The sequence below is a fragment of the Condylura cristata genome, unplaced genomic scaffold (assembly GCF_000260355.1).
Source record: "Condylura cristata isolate star-nosed mole 26May11 unplaced genomic scaffold, ConCri1.0 scaffold00017, whole genome shotgun sequence".
NCBI lineage: Eukaryota > Metazoa > Chordata > Mammalia > Eulipotyphla > Talpidae > Condylura > Condylura cristata.
The window spans coordinates 14,959,065-14,979,733 of record NW_004567118.1 but is presented as its reverse complement, the minus strand read 5'-3'; the positions used below and the strand labels follow the sequence as shown (position 1 = coordinate 14,979,733).

The 20,669-nt window shown below is 32.9% G+C and overlaps 1 protein-coding gene across 6 annotated transcripts in view; it reads left to right on the top strand.

Moving 5' to 3' along the window:
- BCAS3 (breast carcinoma amplified sequence 3) overlaps positions 1-20,669 on the top strand; it is a 453,152-nt gene that overhangs the window by 95,303 nt on the left and 337,180 nt on the right. For all 6 annotated transcript variants that reach the window (XM_004684452.1, XM_004684450.1, XM_004684451.1 and 3 more), the window contains exons 10-13: positions 2,843-2,919; positions 7,860-7,943; positions 13,005-13,175; positions 16,419-16,512. In XM_004684452.1, coding sequence (XP_004684509.1) covers positions 2,843-2,919; positions 7,860-7,943; positions 13,005-13,175; positions 16,419-16,512 — 426 coding nt within the window. The remainder of the gene's footprint in view (positions 1-2,842; positions 2,920-7,859; positions 7,944-13,004; positions 13,176-16,418; positions 16,513-20,669) is intronic.

The following is a 20,669-nucleotide window of genomic DNA, read 5'->3' as shown; positions in this document are numbered from 1 at the left end:
TTTAGCTGGAGGCAATGGTTAATTTTTAAAGGAGTCATGCTGATAAAGTTGTGATAGTGCTGAGTGGATGATGTTCTGCTGATCCTAACTATAATTTTTTTTTTTTTGGGAAACCAGAAAAACACTTTGTTTTCATTCCATTACACTGTTAATTCTTGAGTTCCACTGAGCTATTAAAAACATCGACTCTAAAATGAAATTTGTAAAGTACGTATTCCCTTTTTATCTTGTATTATTTGAAAAGGAGATTAGACTTATTCAGACATTATGATGAAGTGAAAATTAGCTGTATTTGATATAATTGCAAAATTCACAGGTATCTCTGTTTTATTTAGTTCTTTTTTTATTACATTTTTACAGGGGAGAACATTTCTTAGAAGCCATATTTAAACTTCAAGTCTGACAATTTCTGTGAAATGTGTATGTGTATACATACATACATACACATACTTATCTATCATATACATTTCAAACAAATAAAATTAGTTTGTGCAGTGGGAGTGTAATTATGAAATATGTTTTATACATACATAATGTATAATATTTCTTAGCATGTTGTAGGTCTTTGTACTGTTTGTGTCCATAAAATATGTTCAAAATATGCATTCAGTAACATAGACCCTTAAATAAAAACTTTTTTTCATATTGTGTAAGAAAATATGAAAACTCATTTTTTATTAATATGAAATAAGGACCTTTGCATGGGGTCACTATCATCATCTTTAAAAATGAAAATATAGTATATTTGACACTTAAAGGAGCTGAACTGAAAATTATATAACGGAATATATATGTGTGTGTGTATACTACATAATAATAATTCCTAAGTAATAAACTACTGTGCTTGAATACAGCATAATCAACATTTCACAATTTCCCATTGCTACTCAGTTTTCTCAATATGGGAAACATTTAATATATACATTAGAAATAATTTTATTAGAATTGCCTTTAAAAGATCTATTGAGCATACCTTTGAGTATTTCAACATATTTTCTTATGTAAATATGCTTTGATAATCTAGGTGTATTTGTTATTTTTTTCAAAAGTATTAAGTTATATTCACATATTCTAGTCAGTGGAGTTTTATCTGTGAATAATACAAAATCCTTGAGCTTAAATCTCTAAAGTGGGAGACACATGTTAAATAAACAAATGGGTTTCATATAATTTTGTTGTATTTTTTGCATGGAAAAAGAGGGTTATTATTATCAAATATGATCTTTTTCTTTAAAAAAAATATGTATACAAATGGGGGTAAAGGCCAGAGGTGCAGGGGCTGTGAGAAAATTCTCCAGAGACAGAGTGGGGAGCAGAACAGGCAGATTCGTGAAGTACACTGCCGAGGGGAGCAGCAGGTGAGACAGGAGAGGTCTGTCACACCATGTGGGTCACCTCCCTGGTCAGGGATCAAATTCATGCTGAAGTGGCAACAGCTAGCTTGGTAGTGTTGTGCTTTAACATGTTGTGCCACCTGGGAGGGCCATTCCCTGTCTTTTGAATATATAAATTTGGATGACAAATTGAGAACTATGGAATATGTCAACTCAGTTTGATATTCTAATAAACATTTCTCAAAAAAAATTTTTTTTGTTAAAGTATTGACCAGATACTTGTGGAATGATACACTATGAGAATTCCTTTGACTAGTTTTTTTTGTATTTTGCAGTTACTTTGCAGTTTGCTTTCTATAGTCCCTTTCAAGTAGTATTGTGATGTCATGGGATATTATTTTGTATATTTGACAAATGACTGGGGACTGTACATGATCTTAGTTTGGAGATATTATTGGAATAGCCAGGAGGAAAGGCGTGCCCTTCTGCTATGATATACATCACCTACCTGACTGAATTTTGTCGTATCTTGGTTAAAATTTAGTTAGATGGCACTGACCTTTCCATGCATGGGTGATGTCTATTTTCAGGAATAGATGATGCATTCTTGTTGAAAGGAGAGAACTTCAAAGTAATTCTTCTTCTAGCCTCTTATTTTCTTGGGATGAAAGCAAGAATATGAAAAGGAATGCTTAATGAAAATGTATAGGATTATGTAATTTTTTTTCAGCGTCTTTTATGTACCCTTTGTGCATAATTTCTCATGGGCCCACACACCCCAATCTAAATTTTGTCTCTCCTTCCGACCCCCTGAATATTTTCATTTCCTTTTAAGTGTATGTTTTCTCCTTTTGTCCCTCCCCCCCCTTTGTTTTTTTTTTTTTTTAAAAGATTTACTTATTCATGCATACAAGAACTGGGTTTAGGCCATAGGTGCAGGGGGCAGGAAGAGAGGATTCACCAGAGACAGAAATGGGAAACAGAACAGGCAGATGTAATGAAATACATTACTGAGGAGAACTACAGGTGATATAGGAGAGGTAAGCTTTGCAGTGTGGGTTAGCTCCCTGTCCTGGGGTCAAACTTGTGCTTCAGTGACTGATGATAGCTTGATAACACTGTGTCTTTAACCCCTGTGCCACAGGGAGGCCCCCTCTTTTGCTTTTAATTCCTCAACCTTTCTTGTTCCTCTCTCAGTATTCATGTTTGACTTATGAACTTGTAGACTTATGACCTTTAAATGTCTCCTTTTCACCATTCTTTCTTATTATAGGAATAGCTGTATAAAATGCCTAAATCTTGCTAAAAGTTATTGCCTGCCCAGATTTGCTTTTTAGTGAAACAGTGTCAAAATCAAAAGGAAACTATTAGAGGAGGGAAAGATTTAATAGTATTTTGTGCAATACTTGACAAATTAAAAACACTACATTGTTATGTTATGAAAATATATGCCCCACCATAAAAATTACTAAAAGTTTTTTTGATTTTTTCCATTTGAATATTTCCAGGCTGCTATCCTTGTCCAGGGCCAAACATGAATCCTATTGCTCTTGGGAGTCGTTGGCTTGCTTATGCAGAAAACAAGGTAAGACATTTTGGGATTAATTTAAATAGAGCACTGCTCTAAGTGTTGCAAAAGTATATCTAGAATAGTAGTTTGCTTTAGTTTTGGTTTATTCTGGATTTTTATTGTGTAGCCAGTAGTCTTCATATCTCCATTCATCTTAAGATCAATGTTTAGAGTAACATCTGTAAGTGGAAATGCTCTTTGACTTACATTTTCACAAAGAGAACATCTGTCTTCTTTAAGTTTTTTTTTTTTTTTTTTAAAGATTTATTTGCGCATACAGAACGGGTACAGGCCAGAGGCTCAGGGGCGGTGAGAGGCTTCACCAGAGAGAGAGTGGGGAGCAGAACAGGCCGACTGACGAAGTACACTGCTGAGGGGAGCAGCGGGCGGGTCAGGAGAGGTCTGCCGCGCCATGTGGTCACATCCGGGGCAGGCGGGGATCGAACTCATGCGGAAGTGGCTTTAGCTTCTTAGTGCTGTGCTTTAACCCGCTGCACCACCAGGGAGGGCCTAAGTTTGTTTTTTAATAAATCTTTTAAAATGTATTTTTATCTCACAGGACTTACAAGAATAATGTAGTATAGACAACACAAAGAATCCCCATGGGCTTTTATTTAGATGAACTATGAACCATTTTAGAGTTAAGTTGTAACTGTCACTGACCCTAAACACTTAACACCCATACATTATCTAATTTATCACCTGTATCCAATATTCCAATTTAGTGACTAAATCCTTTTTTGTCATTTGATTATACCCTCTCTCCTTCTCCTTCCCCACTATCTGTGCAGGATCCAGTCTGGGATAACGCATTAACATTTTGTTGGCTTTTATCTTTGCATTTTTCCCATGCACTACTTTACATAGTTTTTCTTCATCTTTTATATCATCAATTATTTTGAAGAATACAGTTCTTAAATCTATAGCCTATTGATTTTTTTTTGGTTCATTCTCTTTATTTTACATATATACATATTTTTAATAATATAATAGTTTATTTCTACATCATTTTGTGCCTTTTTCTATCTCAGTTGTAATCCCTGTGGGCTTCCCATCAAAAAAAAACAACTTACATAATTTTAGAAAAGTTATTTTTTATGCATACAGAACTGGGGTACAGGTCAGAAGGTTCAGAGGCAGTGAGAGGATTCACCAGAGACAGAGTAGGTAGAAGAATAGGCAGATCTACAAAGTACACTGCTGAGGGGAGCAGTGGGCCAATCAGGAGAGGTCTGCCACGCCATGTGGGCCACCTCCTGGGCCAGGGATCGAACTTGCACTGAAGCAGCTGCGGCTAGCTTCTAGGGCTCTGTCCAGCTTCCAGGGGTCCGTCCAGCTTCCAGGGCTCCCTCCTAACCCAATGGGCCACCAGGGAGGGCCAAAAAACAGATTTTTATATTGAGTTTTTTGTATCTTTTCTTATGTTATATATTTTTGGGCCAAATGCTACTTGAGTATTGCTCTTTCTCACAGTTTCACACCTAGAGGCACATGATACTCTTTCTACTATTTTGATGTTGCTACTTTTCTCAAGATCCAGCCCAGTTTCTGTACTGCACAGTTATATACATTTTCCTCTTGTAAATATGTAAGTTGGAGATAGCATACATATATCCCACTTTTCATCAACATTTTATCTTATTTTTTAAGACTTTAAAAAAGATGTATTTATTTATGCATACAGAACTGGGGTGTAGTCCAGAGGTGGTGAGAGGATTCACCAGAAACAGAGTCGGGAACAGAACAGGCAGATGGATGAAGTACACTGCTGAGGGGAGCAGCAGGTGGGTCAGGAGATTTTGCAGAGCCATGTGGTCACCTCCGGAGCTGGTGATCAAACTTGAACTGAAGCGGCTGCCGCTCCTTGCAGTGCTGAGCTTTAACCTGTTGAGCCACCAGAGAGGGCCCATTTTATCTTAATTTTAACATGAATCTTGAATCTTTACTTATTGTGAGTATTGAATTAATTAATATAATGACTTTCTAACTTTACCCTTCACATTTGCCTGTAGGTACTTGACTTTCTAATGTAATCAGTAACTTTCCTTCTCTTTCTATGTTTACATATGTAATATGGACTCATTGATGACTATTTTTTTATGGACTTTTAATTTTAAATCATTTCTTAGTAACTCACCATAGTCCTTTGTGCTCTTCCCTCCCCTCTTTAGCTCCCTCAGCCTTCCCTGCTGTATACTTCAGATCTAGAGAGCAAACTATTTTTTTAGTAGCTGACAGTATGTACTGGTTCATCTTAGACATTCTCTGCCTCAGTCTTGGAATGTGCTCCTTTTGATCCTTCTTGTTCCTTTTATGGTTGTTGATGGTATATAATACTAAGCTTTATTGATTATGTATGCTTGCTGTTACCTGGGGTGTTTCTCCTTCTATAACATTTCACTTGACAGTGTTTTGAAACATGAAAATTACACACACACACACACACACACACAGACTTCTGTTTAAATACATATATGTGTATATACACATGCACTTATAAATAAACATGTGTAGATGTTTGCATACCTATATATGGAAATCAAAATCTTCCATTAGTACTTCCATAGAATGCATTCATTTAATCCTTCTTTTCCTACTTAAGGATCCCTGTTTTGCACAGATCCTGATTTTAGTATATTTATTTCATTTTCAATTTTGTTACACAAAATGTAACTGTAGAATTGTTTGTTCATACCAGTGCAAAAACCAGGTTCGATTAACGAGTTCAGGATTTTCTTACAGTTCTCTCCATAAATGTTTTTGTCTAAAACTGAACATATGTTGTCTAGCACTGTTTTTTTTTTTTTTGTCTTTCATGACTTCCCCTTATTTCATTGTTATAAGTTTTCATCTGATACATAATTGTGTAGGTTTGTTTTATATTTGTTATATATACATATATCTATATGCTTATGTATTTCAATATTTGTTGCATATTAATTTCCCTTTCTTTCCCAAAAGATACATGTATTCTTTCACTAATAGAGTTTTTTTAGATCATGCCATTTAGTGATTTGCTCTACAGAAATTTTCTGATAGTTTAAAAATAAACTTTAATGGATGCTTTATCAGATAACTTGAATGTTAAATTTATAAGCTTTTTTCAAATCCAAAATAGTTGCCTGAAATTTGTTATTTTTTATTTTAGTCCATGTTTGCTTTTATTGTACATTTAGTTTCATAAATCTTTGGCACAATGTTTTATGAGCATTCAGACTATTGAGATATACAGTTAAACATTATTATTAGATGAAAAGGTGGGAGCTCTGACTTTACATCAGTATTTTCCCAGAACATAAAAATATTGAAAGCTTCATGAGTTTGCATGTCATCCTTGTTCAGGGGCATGCTATCTTTGTATTGTTCCAATTTTTAGAATATTTTTAGAATATGCCAAAATGAGCACTGATTTATCTTTAATTTTGAGGAAGTGAGATTAATGTAATTTTCTAGTGATTTTGAGTTTTAAGAACAGTTTATGGCTTAGTTACTTTTTTTTTAACAGCGCTGTAATTGTAATAGCACTTTAGTTTCAGGTATCCAACATGATTCAGTGTTTGTATATCAGATGTGTACATATATGTTATCATTTATGTGGCAATGATAATTCAGTTTTAGTTGAATTGAAAGGTGATAGTGTTGCTTAGTTTCACATATTTACCCTTTTTTAAAAATTACTTGGTAGTATTCCTTGGTAATAATACCTTGGTAGTATTTTCAAGACAGTGCCTTTCCTTGCACATGTGGAAGGAAGAAACAAAGGGTTAATTCTTTTGGTGCATATTTGTAAATTAATGAATGAATAATTGAGAGTTTCTTTTTATTTGTCTGAATTATTACTTTTCAGACTCCCTATGTCCACTGTGTGAAACTACATCTGCCAGTTGCTTGTCATTTGCAAAATTCCTTACCAGTTAACTTGAACTTTACTTAAGCTGTCATTCAGTGTAGCAGTTTGACATCTTACAGCTGATGTTAAAAGATATATTACATTCTATTATAGTAGACTAATATTGCTTGAAGGGTCGTTTTTGAATACATTAGTAAATTTTCATTTTAGAACAAAAGGATATCAATTTTAATTAGATGACATTTACATTAAATTTAGTGTTTTATAAAAAGTTTTATAAGAGTTGCTTTCTTCTTAATTCCATAGTCTTCTTATGATGCACCTGTTCTAGTACTCTAATATCGTTATTTTATTTAAAATGTATTTTAATGTCAACATATGACTAATATTTTTATTTAGCTACATTCTGGTAATGTGGTAGCAGTGGAGAATTTCGTTCTGGTTTACTGCTTAGCACATTATTGTGTGTCAACTATTGATTCACTTTGAAAACTGGCAAGTTGATATATTTATCCAGCCATGAATAAGAACATATTTTTTTCATTCTAATGGTAAATCTAGGAAAGTCCTCTGAAGTGGACAGTTGCTATTTGTGTCATAGTTGATTTATGCATAATTTATGCCACTTTTCCACTGATGAGATCAGAAATGGAAATGTAACAAATTCTTTTGTCTTTTAAAAATGTCTTTTAACAGTTTTCATGGGAGAATTAAGATGATAAAACCTCCAATTTGCTAACATGTTAAAAATTTAATGTTAGGAAATCACTAAGTCCTTTGATTATATCTCATATTTATTTGTGAAACAGCTGCCAGATCCCAAATCCTACTACTTCAGAGTTTATGAATTTTTAAAGTCTTCTCATCTTATAATTAAAAATGGTATTTGAGCATGAAATTGACTGAAAGGCACCATTTGATTATAAAAAGGGGTAAATGTGTCTCAGCAGGGCTTTTAGCTGTTTGTCTGAAGTACACTCATGCAAACATTCCCACATTCCCACCCGCTACCATCATTATGCATGGTAAATAAGCTCTGTCCTAATAGCCTACAGAGTTAAACAGTTTAACAGAAATGACTCTGGTTTCTCTCTCTTTTTTCCAGTTGATTCGATGTCATCAGTCCCGTGGTGGAGCCTGTGGAGACAACATTCAATCTTATACTGCCACAGTCATTAGTGCTGCTAAAGTGAGTATCTCAGAAGTTGTGATTATCCGGAGTAACGATCAAGTTTTTCTCCTGATTTGTATTAAGATTTTTTCCCTTCATTTTCATTCACAAATGTGAAATAAACTTAAGAAGGATGTCAGAATTGTTTTGTTACTCATGAGAATTGGGGACTAGTTCAGGTTTTAGTCTCATAAATAATACATTATTTTTCATTTATAATTATTATATTTGATGGTTTTTATCCAGTTTAAATATTTAAGGCTGTTAGGTAGATAAAAGTGTTATTTAATTAATACCACTTTTGAAAGAATTTTTACTTGCTTGAAGAAATGACTTCTGGAATCTTATGTGATTTGTGGCATTCTGCCTACGCCCACACCCCTCTGCATCTCTGAACATTTACGAATTTTCCTGACATGAAAACAGTATCCCTGAAGAAACTTGAACCCCCTGGCACATTTCAAGATCCTTTAATGTCACAGGGCTGCTCCTGCATATTAGTCAAGTGACTTCTTTTTGTTTGTGTTTGGGGTTTAATTTTGATGCTGTCTCACAAACTTTATGCTGATTATAAGGTATTCGTATAATCACTGTCCTTTTGAATTGTGAAGTATACAACAAAACAATTCCAATAATAGGGATGACATAGTGAATCTGAATGACAGCATGTAATAGAAAGCACAACTATGTAAAAAAGAACAACAGTTTAAAGTTAACCACAGGGAGGGACTCAAAGGTCACACTGTTTTATGTAAAGCAAATATAGAAATACTTAAAGATTGATCACAAACACTTAGAAGATAAGTGTTTGCTTTGATGTGAAAAAATTACAGATTTGCTTTGATGTGAAAAAATTACAGATTTTTTATTCAAAAGGGAGTCTAAAATATTTTGAAAAGATTACTATATATTTTCATTTCCAGAATCTTCATAAAAATTATTTATGTTTTTTGCACGGTATATGCAAAATCTAAGGTAGTTGTTTGAAAGAAGAGAAACTTGAGATAGGTAATTAAGCAACATAACTGTTATTCAGTGAGTTATAATAGATCCATAGACTATGCCAATGAGATATGGTTCTCAAGTATTAGATTTTTTATTTTTATTTACCTGTGTTAGACACTTTCAACAGGACATCTCATTTTTATCATTCTCATTAATTGTAAGTTATGGAGTAGAGGTGAAATCCCAGCTATTCCTTACTATAACTGTGTTGCTAGTTTGTCTAACTAAAATGAAAGTGATCTGTTTCATGCAGTAACTGTTTAACTGTTAGCTAAAATTGGACATGCTACAATGAGTTTATACTAAACATACTTTGGAAAGAACAACTTTTATGCCCTATTATTCTACACCCCTCTGTTGTGAGCTCTGTGAAATAACTCATGTTTTTCTCATTTAAATGACTAAGAAATTGCTTTGAAGACACCACCTTAATCCAGTCAGTTTCTGATAGATACAGGTCACCAGTGGCATTAGTATTGATTAAAATTCATTGTTATCTCTGGCACCAGGTACAGTTCTACCATTAGTACTTGAATGAAGTGATTAGTATTTAATTTTTTCTCTTTGTCTGATGTTAATGCTGATTTGTGTTCTTCTTGTAAATTTATAGTAAAAGTCATCTTCTTTTTTTGGATAGTTTTGACATGTTCCATGAAATTATATATTGTCCCCTCACTCAGTTTACACTTACTTGTGAGGTATTTTTAATTCTTCTATTTATACAATGTTTATTTGTGTGTTATGGGACTCCTAAGAGCATGAATACTTTGAGATTTCCTTTAGTGCACTGTCAAGTTATTTTCCTAATATCCTACTAGAAGGCCATTTTATGGAAATGTAGATAGGAAATTTCAGAGAATTGGGATTATTTTCCTCCACTGAATTTGTTTTTTCTCCTGCTATATCCAGAACCTTTTTTGGCAAATTAGTATTTTGAGATATAAAAGAATTCCAGTTAGCACAGCAAAATGACTGAAAACTATGTAGTACAATTTGAAATATGTTGTTTGATCATTGGCAGCACTACACTGTGCATTATATGCATTTAATATTAGTGTATTTATAGGTAAAAATTCACCAATTGTACATTTACTATTCCTACACTTTTCTGTGTAAAAATATGTAACAGTTTACTAAGAAAAAAGTCTCACAGTGACAATACAGTGGTGATGCTCTCTGATAAATGTAACTTTAATATTAAATTCCTCAAATTGGATTATTTTGTTACATTTCTAAAATCTTGGTCCGTATTTTCTATATATCCTATTAACTGTCCCATTTGATTTTCCCCTTTAATATGTCTTCACCCTACTGTGGTAAATTGATTTAATAAAAATCCCTTGTTTCCTTGTGTTATCTGATAACTTCTTAATGACAACTAACAGCTTTTGTGAGAGCAGCACCATTAGCACTAATGGGTAGGGAGGACAACTGATAGGGCCTGAGAAAGGTTAAAGATGACTAGGGACCCTTTGGAAAATCTGTCTGTAACCAAACAGAATAAGTACCGTGGTCATCTGACATGTTGGTTGTGGTGGGTTCTCTCAAACCTTTCTCTTAGAGTTTAGTTCAGTGAATGCTGGTGTAAAGATTAATTGGGAATGAATTTATATATTTAAATACCTCAGGTTGTAAGCAATGGTCCGCTTTCATAAGTGTTTAGCCAAATTAGATTTTTTAAATCTCTAATTTTTGCTTAATTTTCATTTCTTTTAGGATGTATTTGAGAAAATCATTAAGTAATCTATATTCCCTTTGTACAAAAATATTGTGAAAAGACTAATTACTCTGAGATATCTGAAGATTTTATGTGAAAATATTAAATAGCTCTTAATAATTCTGAACTCTGGTATTCATTGATGTGTTGAATTTTCAAGTATGAACAAAAATTTCCCTTAGAAATTTGTTGATACAGAAAACGTTCCACCGTCCTCCTTGCCCCCTGCATTAGACCTTATTTTCAAAGTTAATTAGCAGTAATAGATGTTATTGTCTTGCACTTTACAAAGTGCACCTTTGATTAATATTACATTTTGGGTTTACATCTTTTCTCAATAATAGATGACTCCACTAATATTCATAAGTTTTTTTCTGAGAAATATCAATAACTTTCTGTCATATGAGACTTTGAATATGAAATACACTTACTCATCTCCTTCTACACCTTTCCTCCAACCACAGTTTTTTTTTTTTTTCCTTATATTAACTTTTTCCTGTATCTTGTGTTCTGCTTTGGTACATTGCTTCCTACTTTCTGAGTGCCCCTTGTTTGATTTCTATTCATTAGTATAAAAGCATGAAGCTGCTCAAGGGCAAATTGGGGGGAAAGGGGGGGTTGTACAACCAGAGACTTTAAACATGAAAGGCATTGGTTTGATAAAGGGATAGTTCCTTTAAGTGGGAGCATGTCCATTAACATTAATGGAGTAAGTACATCAGCTGAGGCATCTCAGAGGTTAATCAGACTTCCTGGCCAGCTTTTGACATCAATACACTGTGGCGCCTGATTTTGTTGGTCCTTCATAGGCTTTCTTGACAACACTCTAACGAACTTTGTGTAAGTCTTTTCTTGTGAATTATTGAAACAAATGTTTTTGCAGCTAATTGAGGAACACTAATGTGTTTTATAATCACTGCAGTTTGAGTTTTTAGTACTAAACAAAACAGTTATAATTGATTGTGGCTTTTTCTTGGATTCAGTAGGCTGTAAGTTATGTCTTTTTGCATGAATTCTTCAAATGGCCTTGCTGGTCATTCATTTAAGTATTTATTAGGATGCATTATTAAAGTTTTCCTTCTTTTCCCCCTACAGTACGTTCTGAACTCATGAAGTGTGAGATCACATGTAGTAATATGATTAGCTCAGAAGTCTATACTGAAATGAGACAGACACTCCCAGTTTTGAATTCTGGACCTGTCATTGGGTAGCAGTTTGAGCTGCTGTTTTACTTATTATTGGTGTTATACACTGTGTTTATGAAAAACTACTTTGGAAAGTACTTTTCCTTTTAAAAATTCCTTTGTTACTGAAATCACACTTAGGCCTTAGAAACAGCTTTCTTTTTCTACCATTTGTAAATGATTACTTTACGTATCATGTATATAAGAATATATATTTTATAAGTCAGGTATAGTGTACAACACATTATAGATGACTATTTTTTATTATTATTTTAGATCTAGTCACCGTAGTAAGACTAATTTGAAGTATCTTAATAAAAAATTTCCTTACAACATGAGAACTGCAAAAAAGCATTTTTCCGAATGTGTGTCTGTTATGTCATATAAAATATTTGGTATCTCCACGTAATCTAGACTTATTTTGATGCCATTAACTTTTCTTCTACATTTATGAGCCAAATAAAACAAGACAAAAACCACTGCGACTTTAGCAATGGTTGCTAATGCAGATAAGAATAATCAGATAATGAGATTTGCATAAAGGAAAAAAAATACATGGGTTAGTTTTATGTTTCCTTTGACTGAAATAAGACTAAGACATCTTACATTGTCTTTAATTGAAATAGTATTTTAGAAGCATTGCATTTGTTTTGTCAGTTAAAAGAACCCTCCTAGCTTTAGTGTCACAGATGGAGACGATTGTCCATATGCCAAATCTTGGTAAACAGTATTATATAGCTTCACATTATAGGTAGTACTGGAAGTATACTCTTTTACACATAGTGATTCAGTCAGTCTGTTTCCACAAAAAAATAGTTCTTAAATTAGAGTTGTAATATTTGAAATAAATCACATATTTCCTATTTCTTACCAGTTCACATATTTTATGATATATCCATTAACAAGTGGCTAGGAAAAATATCTTGTGTAAAAATGTAACTATACCCTATGTGAAACCAAGCTCTTTAGTTATTACCTACGACTTTATTCCTAACATGCAGATTTTGGGTACTATGCTGTTATCGTTCTCTCAGAATACTAATTTCTAAGTAAAATTTAAGATCAGGCAAAATTTCTGTGACAGTTCCCTACTCTGTAGACTTGTAAGAAGATAAAGAAAAATGATAGGGTGTATATCTTTGCGTAAAGCCACATTTTACCTTTCTCTTATAGACATTGAAAACTGGCCTGACAATGGTTGGGAAAGTGGTGACTCAGTTGACAGGCACGCTACCCTCAGGTATGACAGAAGATGATGTTGCTGTCCACAGTAATTCAAGGCGGAGTCCTTTGGTCCCAGGCATCATCACAGTTATTGATACTGAAACAGTTGGAGAAGGCCAGGTAAGAACTTGGTGTTCACATAATGTGCATTTTCTACATAGGCTGGCTTAACTGCAATTGGTATTGAGTCGTTTCTTATGAAAACTTACATATTTAGATAAAAAAGATAAATTAATAAAAGATATGTGCAGAAACAGCAGGAGTCATTATAAAGGTAGAAGAATACATAGAGTTTGCACTTAAACCTTCTGGTAAGAAATCATCAGGTTTGCTCCCCATTAAGCATTCAGAAATACAATTTTCTTTTGTATTTTAGCCTTCAGTTTTTACATATTTAAATTTCACTTAAAAATTTTAAGAGTTTGTGATAATTGCTATTGAAATGTAGTCTAAAAGTGAATACTCAGATGGTAGAGATACAGAGTGTATATTTGTTTTCAGGATTAATGGTTAGAAACCATGTACGAGCCAATAAATGCTTTTTGTTGTTGTTGTTGTTGTTGTTGTTTTTAAAGATCTATTTATTTAAGCACACACAGAGCTGGGGTACAGTCCAGAGGTGCAGGGGCAGTGAGAGGATTCACCAGACACAGAGTGGGGAGCAGAACAGGCAGATTGACGAAGTACACTGCTGAGGGAAGCAGTGGGTGGGTCAGGAGAGGTCTGCCACGCCATGTGGGTCAGCTCCCAGGCGGGGATCTAACTCTTGCGGAAGTGGCTTTAGCTTCTCAGTGTTGTACTTTAACCCCCTGAGCCACTAGGGAGAGCCTGCTTTTGTTTTGAGAAAAATTTGCTCTAGTTAACGTGTGTCTACATCTTGATGAAAGATTGCATTTGACCATATTCATGTACTTATTCCTACAATATTGTGGTCACATGGTCGCTCAAAAATTATGTGGCCTTTTTATAAGAAAAGCCAGAAATATTATTGAAATCAATGATATCAAATTTATTTAATTTGTAGTTGTGTTTTTTCTGAAACCTGAATACTAATACTGCTTGCTTTAATTTTGTTAACCAGATATGTTATAGGTTTGAGTTTTTATTTAAAACTCTTTTAATAAAGTGTCAGCATATTTTTTGGTTGACTGTAAGTACTTGTCCTCCACAAAATTGATAAATGTCTTCTGACCTCTTGAATCAAGTAAAGATGATTACTAGGTAGTAAGAACCATAGAAATTAGCTTTAAAGCTAAAAAGTTTAAGTTGCTTTCCAACATGAAAAATTTTATTTTGTATTGTTTCTTGGGAGCATAATCTCTTTTCCTTTCCATTTGTAAAATATTGTAGAATTTTAACTTAATTTAAAAATTCTTTTATATAAAGGAAACAAATTGACAGTCAACAAATTGAAAGGGTTATGAATATTTTTGAAGTAACAAGATTTCCTTGGTATAATACTGCCCTTTTTTTTTAATTAACGTGAATCTGTTTTTTGTCAAGAAGACATATTTGTCTCCAATAAATAGTTCAGTTGGGCTACAGGACCATTTTTAGGTTATGCTGGGTTGTATTAACAAGACTACAATGGTTAATGTCATGGGTATATCACTTTTAGCAGTCTTCCACTGATATTTGACCTGACCTCTAATTTTTTCCCTTTTATATATACACCTAATGAACTAAAGCTGACATGAGTTTCACTTTGCAGTTCTAGTTCATTGAGACTTTAATAAAAATATTTTCGTGATTACAGTTGTGGTATGTAAAATTTGGCCATCTTTCTGATGTTGATTTGTTTGATTTTGTAGTGATGGGAATGTTGTATGGTAATTGTATTAAGGAAGAATGGATTTGATTGAGTGCCCATTTTTATCTGTGTTTCTTTCATGTTTCATTTAAAGGCATTTTGTGACTGGTATAAGTTAAGTGGTTTAATTTGACTTCACACATTTATAAGACAGAAGTTAGTAATGTGGCAAATTTCTGATCAAAGCAGTATGTTCCACAATGATGTAAACTTGAGGTATTTCTTGCCTGAGAAGGTGTTCTTTCTAGTAATAATATGAGACCTTTTTTTTAATATGATGAAGTCAATCAACTGTCCTTCAATTGAAGTCTTTTGCCTTTTTTAAATCTAGTTGAGTGGTTACCACACATTTAGGGTTCAACCTGCTTAGGTTACTATCTCTAGGATTCATGATTTGATGTTTTTAAGCACAGAGATATTGCAATGTAGAAACTCTTTTAAAAAGTATCTGATTATTATATTTATGAAGTTCATAAGGAGAATATTCAAAGAATCCTATGTGGTGGTTTTAAGTTTTGCTATGTACCAAGATTAAAATGCTTTTTTTTTATTTGATGGCTTCTGTCTTTATTAGTACCATCAAATAGTTCACTCAATACTAATTATGTTAGGAGAAGTCTATGCTTATAATCTATAAAAGAAAAGGGGAAATTTTAAGAGTGAGTTTAATATAGAAAGATCTGCAAAGCCTAACTATTCACATAAAATTATATACAAATTTTCTAAAATTCATATTCATGACTTAATTTGTTTTAAGAAAAAGACTAATACCACTCTGTGAGCATTTATTCCCAAAACGAATGAGAGAACCTGGGACAAAAGTAAGACTGTCACTGTCACTATTTGCAGGTATCATGATGATACACATAAAAAACCCAAAAGTCATTAAAAAGCAATTAGAAACAATAAATCAATAAAGTGACAGGTTACAAAATCAGTGTATAAGAATCAACTGTATTCCCTAATGTATTACTGAACTGGAAGAGAAATATAGACAATTCTACCATTTATTATTATCAGAGTTTTAAATGCATAGGAATAAACTTAATGAAAGAAATAAAGGACCTGCCCAGTGTAACCTTTGGCATTTTGGAAAGAAGTGACAACACAAAGAAATGAAAAGATAGCCCCTGCTCCTGATTTGAGAGGATTAACATTGTTAAAATGGCCTTCTTACCCAAAGGAGTATACAGATTGCACTGCAATCCCTGTCAGAGATTCAATGGAGGTCTTCAAAGAAATAGAACCGACATTACTGAAATCTGTATAGAAACACAAAAGACTCAGAGCAGCCTAAGCAGTACTGACAAAACTTTTTTCTGAAGCTACACTTCTGTCACCTACAGTCAACTGTTTAGAGCTTATGGTTTGATCTGTTGTGGGACTAAATCCTTTCTAAAGTGGCATTTTCACTTTTTATGTATAAGAATATCGCCCAATATGGAGGAAGCATGTTATTTGATCACTCATATTTTTGTGTAGTTGTTTATCTTAACACTCAGTAATTGATGAGAAAATGGTAACTTCCATTTGCCTTCTTTGTTTTTTTAAAGGTTCTTGTGAGTGAGGATTCTGACAGTTGTGGTATCGTGGCTCACTTCCCTGCTCATGAGAAGCCAGTGTGCTGTATGGCCTTTAATACAAGTGGTATGTCTTTTTTGGGGGGGTGGGGAGAGAATCTGTTACATCATAAGTTATCCCTTGTGATGAAAGTTGTAGTGAAGAAGGTAATGGAAATAGTAAATATGGTATATGACTTACCTGTCAGACTATTTTAGAAGTGCATATAATTAGGTAAGTGATTAATTGAAGGAATATATATGTAAAAAAAAAAGTGAAATCCTTGCATTAGTGTTGACTCAATGAAGTGGTGATTGTATAGTAGCCGGAGGTAAACAGTGCTATGGAGTGACTTTAATTTCTGTATTACAATTAAGCCAGAATCTCAATATTCAAGACTATATATCTATTCCTGTGAAGTATATTTTCTTTACCAACTCTAGGCACATTATACTCTTGAGACCAGTTATCTTATCCAAAATGTGACAGTCATTTTTTCATAATAATAATAATAATTTATTATTTATTTCCTAAAGAAGTCATTAAATAAATCTAGGTGATTTTAAAAAAAAACCAATAGGATGGCTATGTAAGCCATTTCATTCTATGAGGAAACATTAGTTTGTCTTCTAATTTGTGATACTGTGTTTGATCATGTGGATAAATGAAATCATATTTATAAGTTACAGGTCGATTTTTTTTGTTGTTGAGATCAGTATATAAGTTGGAGTTTTATTTTGATGTTTTTGAATCAACTTTTTATTTATCAGTTTTGTTACACTGAAAGCTGCCAATTGGTGGTTTTCTAATTATCATTTTTTTCATTCATTAACTACTTTTCTATTAAAAATTTCCCCCCATTAGCCAAGGATGAATCTATAGTCCTGTATGTGAAGAGACTGAATTCTGAATTCATTTATTACCAGTCTTTATAGTAATTGGCTATGTCCACTGGTGGTACTCAACTTCATTTTGAACATACTTCATTTGTAAATAATAGGTAACTTTTCTCTTTTATTTTTAGAGCTGACATAGTCTTCATAAACTTAGACTCTGTCCCGTTATTTTCCCGATTGGTTCATGGGGTAGAAGAGTGTGCAATTTTTATCTTACTCTGCAAAACTGATTATGTTAGTTACAATTGATGAAAAGACCTATCTTTCCCCCCTTTATTTCATCTTTATAAATAAGGTATAATGGTAAGGTACTTTTAATAATCTTCTAGTATCTTAATTAGTCATTTTTGATAGATAGGAAGATATTTTATAGTGATTTCTAATCAGCAGGATGTACTTAATGAAGACAAAGATTTATTGAAATATGCTGACTGTTGTGAGAATTAAGTTAAATTTAAGGAAACAGTTTAGAAGTTATGTCCTTACAGCACTCTGCTTGGATTAAACTCTGTGATTCATTTTGATTGTCTGACTGTTAGGTCAAATCCCTTTTGTTCTAATGTATGTTTCATAGTATCATAGAGTGCTTCTGACTTTGGAAACATTTTTTTTTCAGTTTATAATTTCCATTATACTAAAAACACTGTATATAATGTAATGAATGTCATAGAGTCATCATTGTGAAAATCCAGCAAATAGTTTTGAAAAATCAAGTTTTCTATTCTTTAGTAATTTTGGTCTTTATTTGCCATTTATGGAACTCTCAACTTTGTATTTTTATGAAAAGTTTAACTTTTGTATGTCTATTTATTTTTGTTCTTAGCAAACTAGCTGTATATCTTAATGATATATGTTATCTTGGAATTCATTTCTTTAAATACTTGTTTTCCTCGCTAACTTCTGAGTTCATTTTTGCATTAAGATTAACTAAATCTTGTACAATCTTGGTGTTGTACATTTTGTGGGTTTTGACAAATATGTCCTGGCATGTATGTACCTTTACATCAATAATACTATACAGAATAGTTTCATTGCTCGAGAAATTCTCTATTCTACCTGTTCATTCCTTTCTCTCTCAACCTTTGAAACACCAATAGTGTTATTATTTATTCCATAGTTTTGTTTTTTACAGAATGTCACATAGTAAGAATTTTATAGTATGTAGCCATTTAAGAGATAACTGCACTTATTTTTATGGCTCATGCTTTGATAGGTTCTTTCTTTTTTCCAGTGAATAGTAATTCACTATATGTACATAGCATACTTTTTCCCCCACCTGTACATCTTCTTGTTTGAGGTATATGTGCATAATACACAGAATATATGCAATGTGTTTCACCATTCTTTAAGTTTCCCTTCACAAATAAAAATTTTTCTTACTTTTTTTTTAGTGAATTTAATTAGTTGATATTATATACAAAGCTATGAGTTTAAATGTTCCTTAATGGTGCTTATGATTTTTTTATTTAAATGGTTTTTATTTCAAAATATAACTTGTATACTTTTCATTTTTCCTTTTCATTTGTCGACGCATATTTAAATTTACTAACATTAATAAGTTTTAACTGTTGTGGCTTAGTAGTGATTCTTTATATTTGGCTAAAGGCTTTTACATGGGGTATGTAGTGTGGCCAGTAATAACATTAGTGTTTGTTAGAGTAATTTTACAAGTTCATTTAAGGGAAATAAAGAAAACTAAACATATTAAAAAGTTTATTGTGTTGTTTTTGTCTTAAGACTCGTTCTTTTCCTAACCAGTTTAATTGTATATATCCTTATATATGCAGTAATACAAATAAATTTTGTAGTCTTTTAATCTACAGAGATATATATGTAAATGTCATTATTACAATATTTAATATAACAGAATCCAACAATAAACCAGACTTGTACATCTCCTTAGAAATTTTAAAAATAACATAAAATATACACGGTAGCATAACACTGCATGTATTAAGAAGTAAAGGTAGGTTGTTTGACTGTATTCCATGTAGCTTGGTTTTTTTCAGATGAAGTAAATAAGGGATCCCTTTACATACAGTTGTGAAACTTTTAGGTCAGCAGCTGCATTCAGTTTGTTTCCCAATTTCTCCTTCCTATTCTTGTTTATTAGCTGTGACTCTGAGTCCAGAATTAAAATAAATATTTAATGGCAACATTCATGATTTGGTTTCATGTGCCAGAGAGGCTCCATGCTTAGATCTGAGTAGTTTCAATATGGGTGGCATAAGTTTGTTGCTTTCTAATTATACACAATGAGTAATATTTTCTAGGGAACTTTTTTTTTTAAATTAGTAAACTTTATTTTTTAGGGCTGTTTTAGAATTCTAACAAAAACTGAGTGAAAAGCATGGATAGCAGTCTTATCACTCAAAGTCAATAGTTTACTTTTTGTTTTATACCTTTTATGGACTTTACAAATGCATATTGACGTCGTGACATGATTGTGGTATCATGGAGAATAGTTTCTCTGCCCTCAATACTCAGCACTTCTCTGTCATTACATTAAATATACTTTCTGTCTTATTTTTTTCCTTTTCTGCTGGGATGCCTCATATTTGTGTATCTACTTCCCAAGGGTGTCCCACAGTTCTCAAAGAGTTTATTCATTTTTCTTTTTTTTTCATTCAAGTTAAATATTCTGTTGATTTTCTTGAGGCACTTTTTCTACATTCTTGTTAGAATTTGGCTTCACTATGTTTTATTTCATATTCCCTAGACATAGGTTACATATAAGAAATGTGATTTGGAAGTTGCCTAGTAAGCAGATTTTTTTTTTTTTTACTTTTATAATACTTCATTTTTACATATTTTTGTGTATTTTTCCATCGCAGTTGTAATCCCCTTGGGTTTCCCATCACCAAGTCACCTATGGGCCATCACCATAATCCAGTGCATTTCCCTCCCCCCACTGTTTTGATCCTATTCCCCATTCTACCCCCACAAAAATGTCCCTGGTATATATATATTCATCATTATCATTATTTTCTCGCCTGTTCCATTATATTCCTGCTATGAGAGAAACCACCCGATATTCTTCCTTTTCTTTCTGGCTTATTTCACTAAGCATGATCTTTTCCAGCTCCATCCATCCATGTTGCTGCAAAAGACATGTGTTTCTTTTTTTATGGTTGCTGAGTAATATTCCATTGTTTATGTATACCACATCTTTTTAATCCAGTCATCCATTTTTGGGCATTTGTACTGTTTCCTGTCTTTCCAATTGTGAGTAAAGCAGCATTAAACATGGGGGTGCAGGTATCTTTTTGAATGAGTTTTTTGTGTCTTTAGGGTAGATACCTAGGAGTGGGATTGCTGGGTCGTACAGAAGCTCCATGTTTAGCAGTG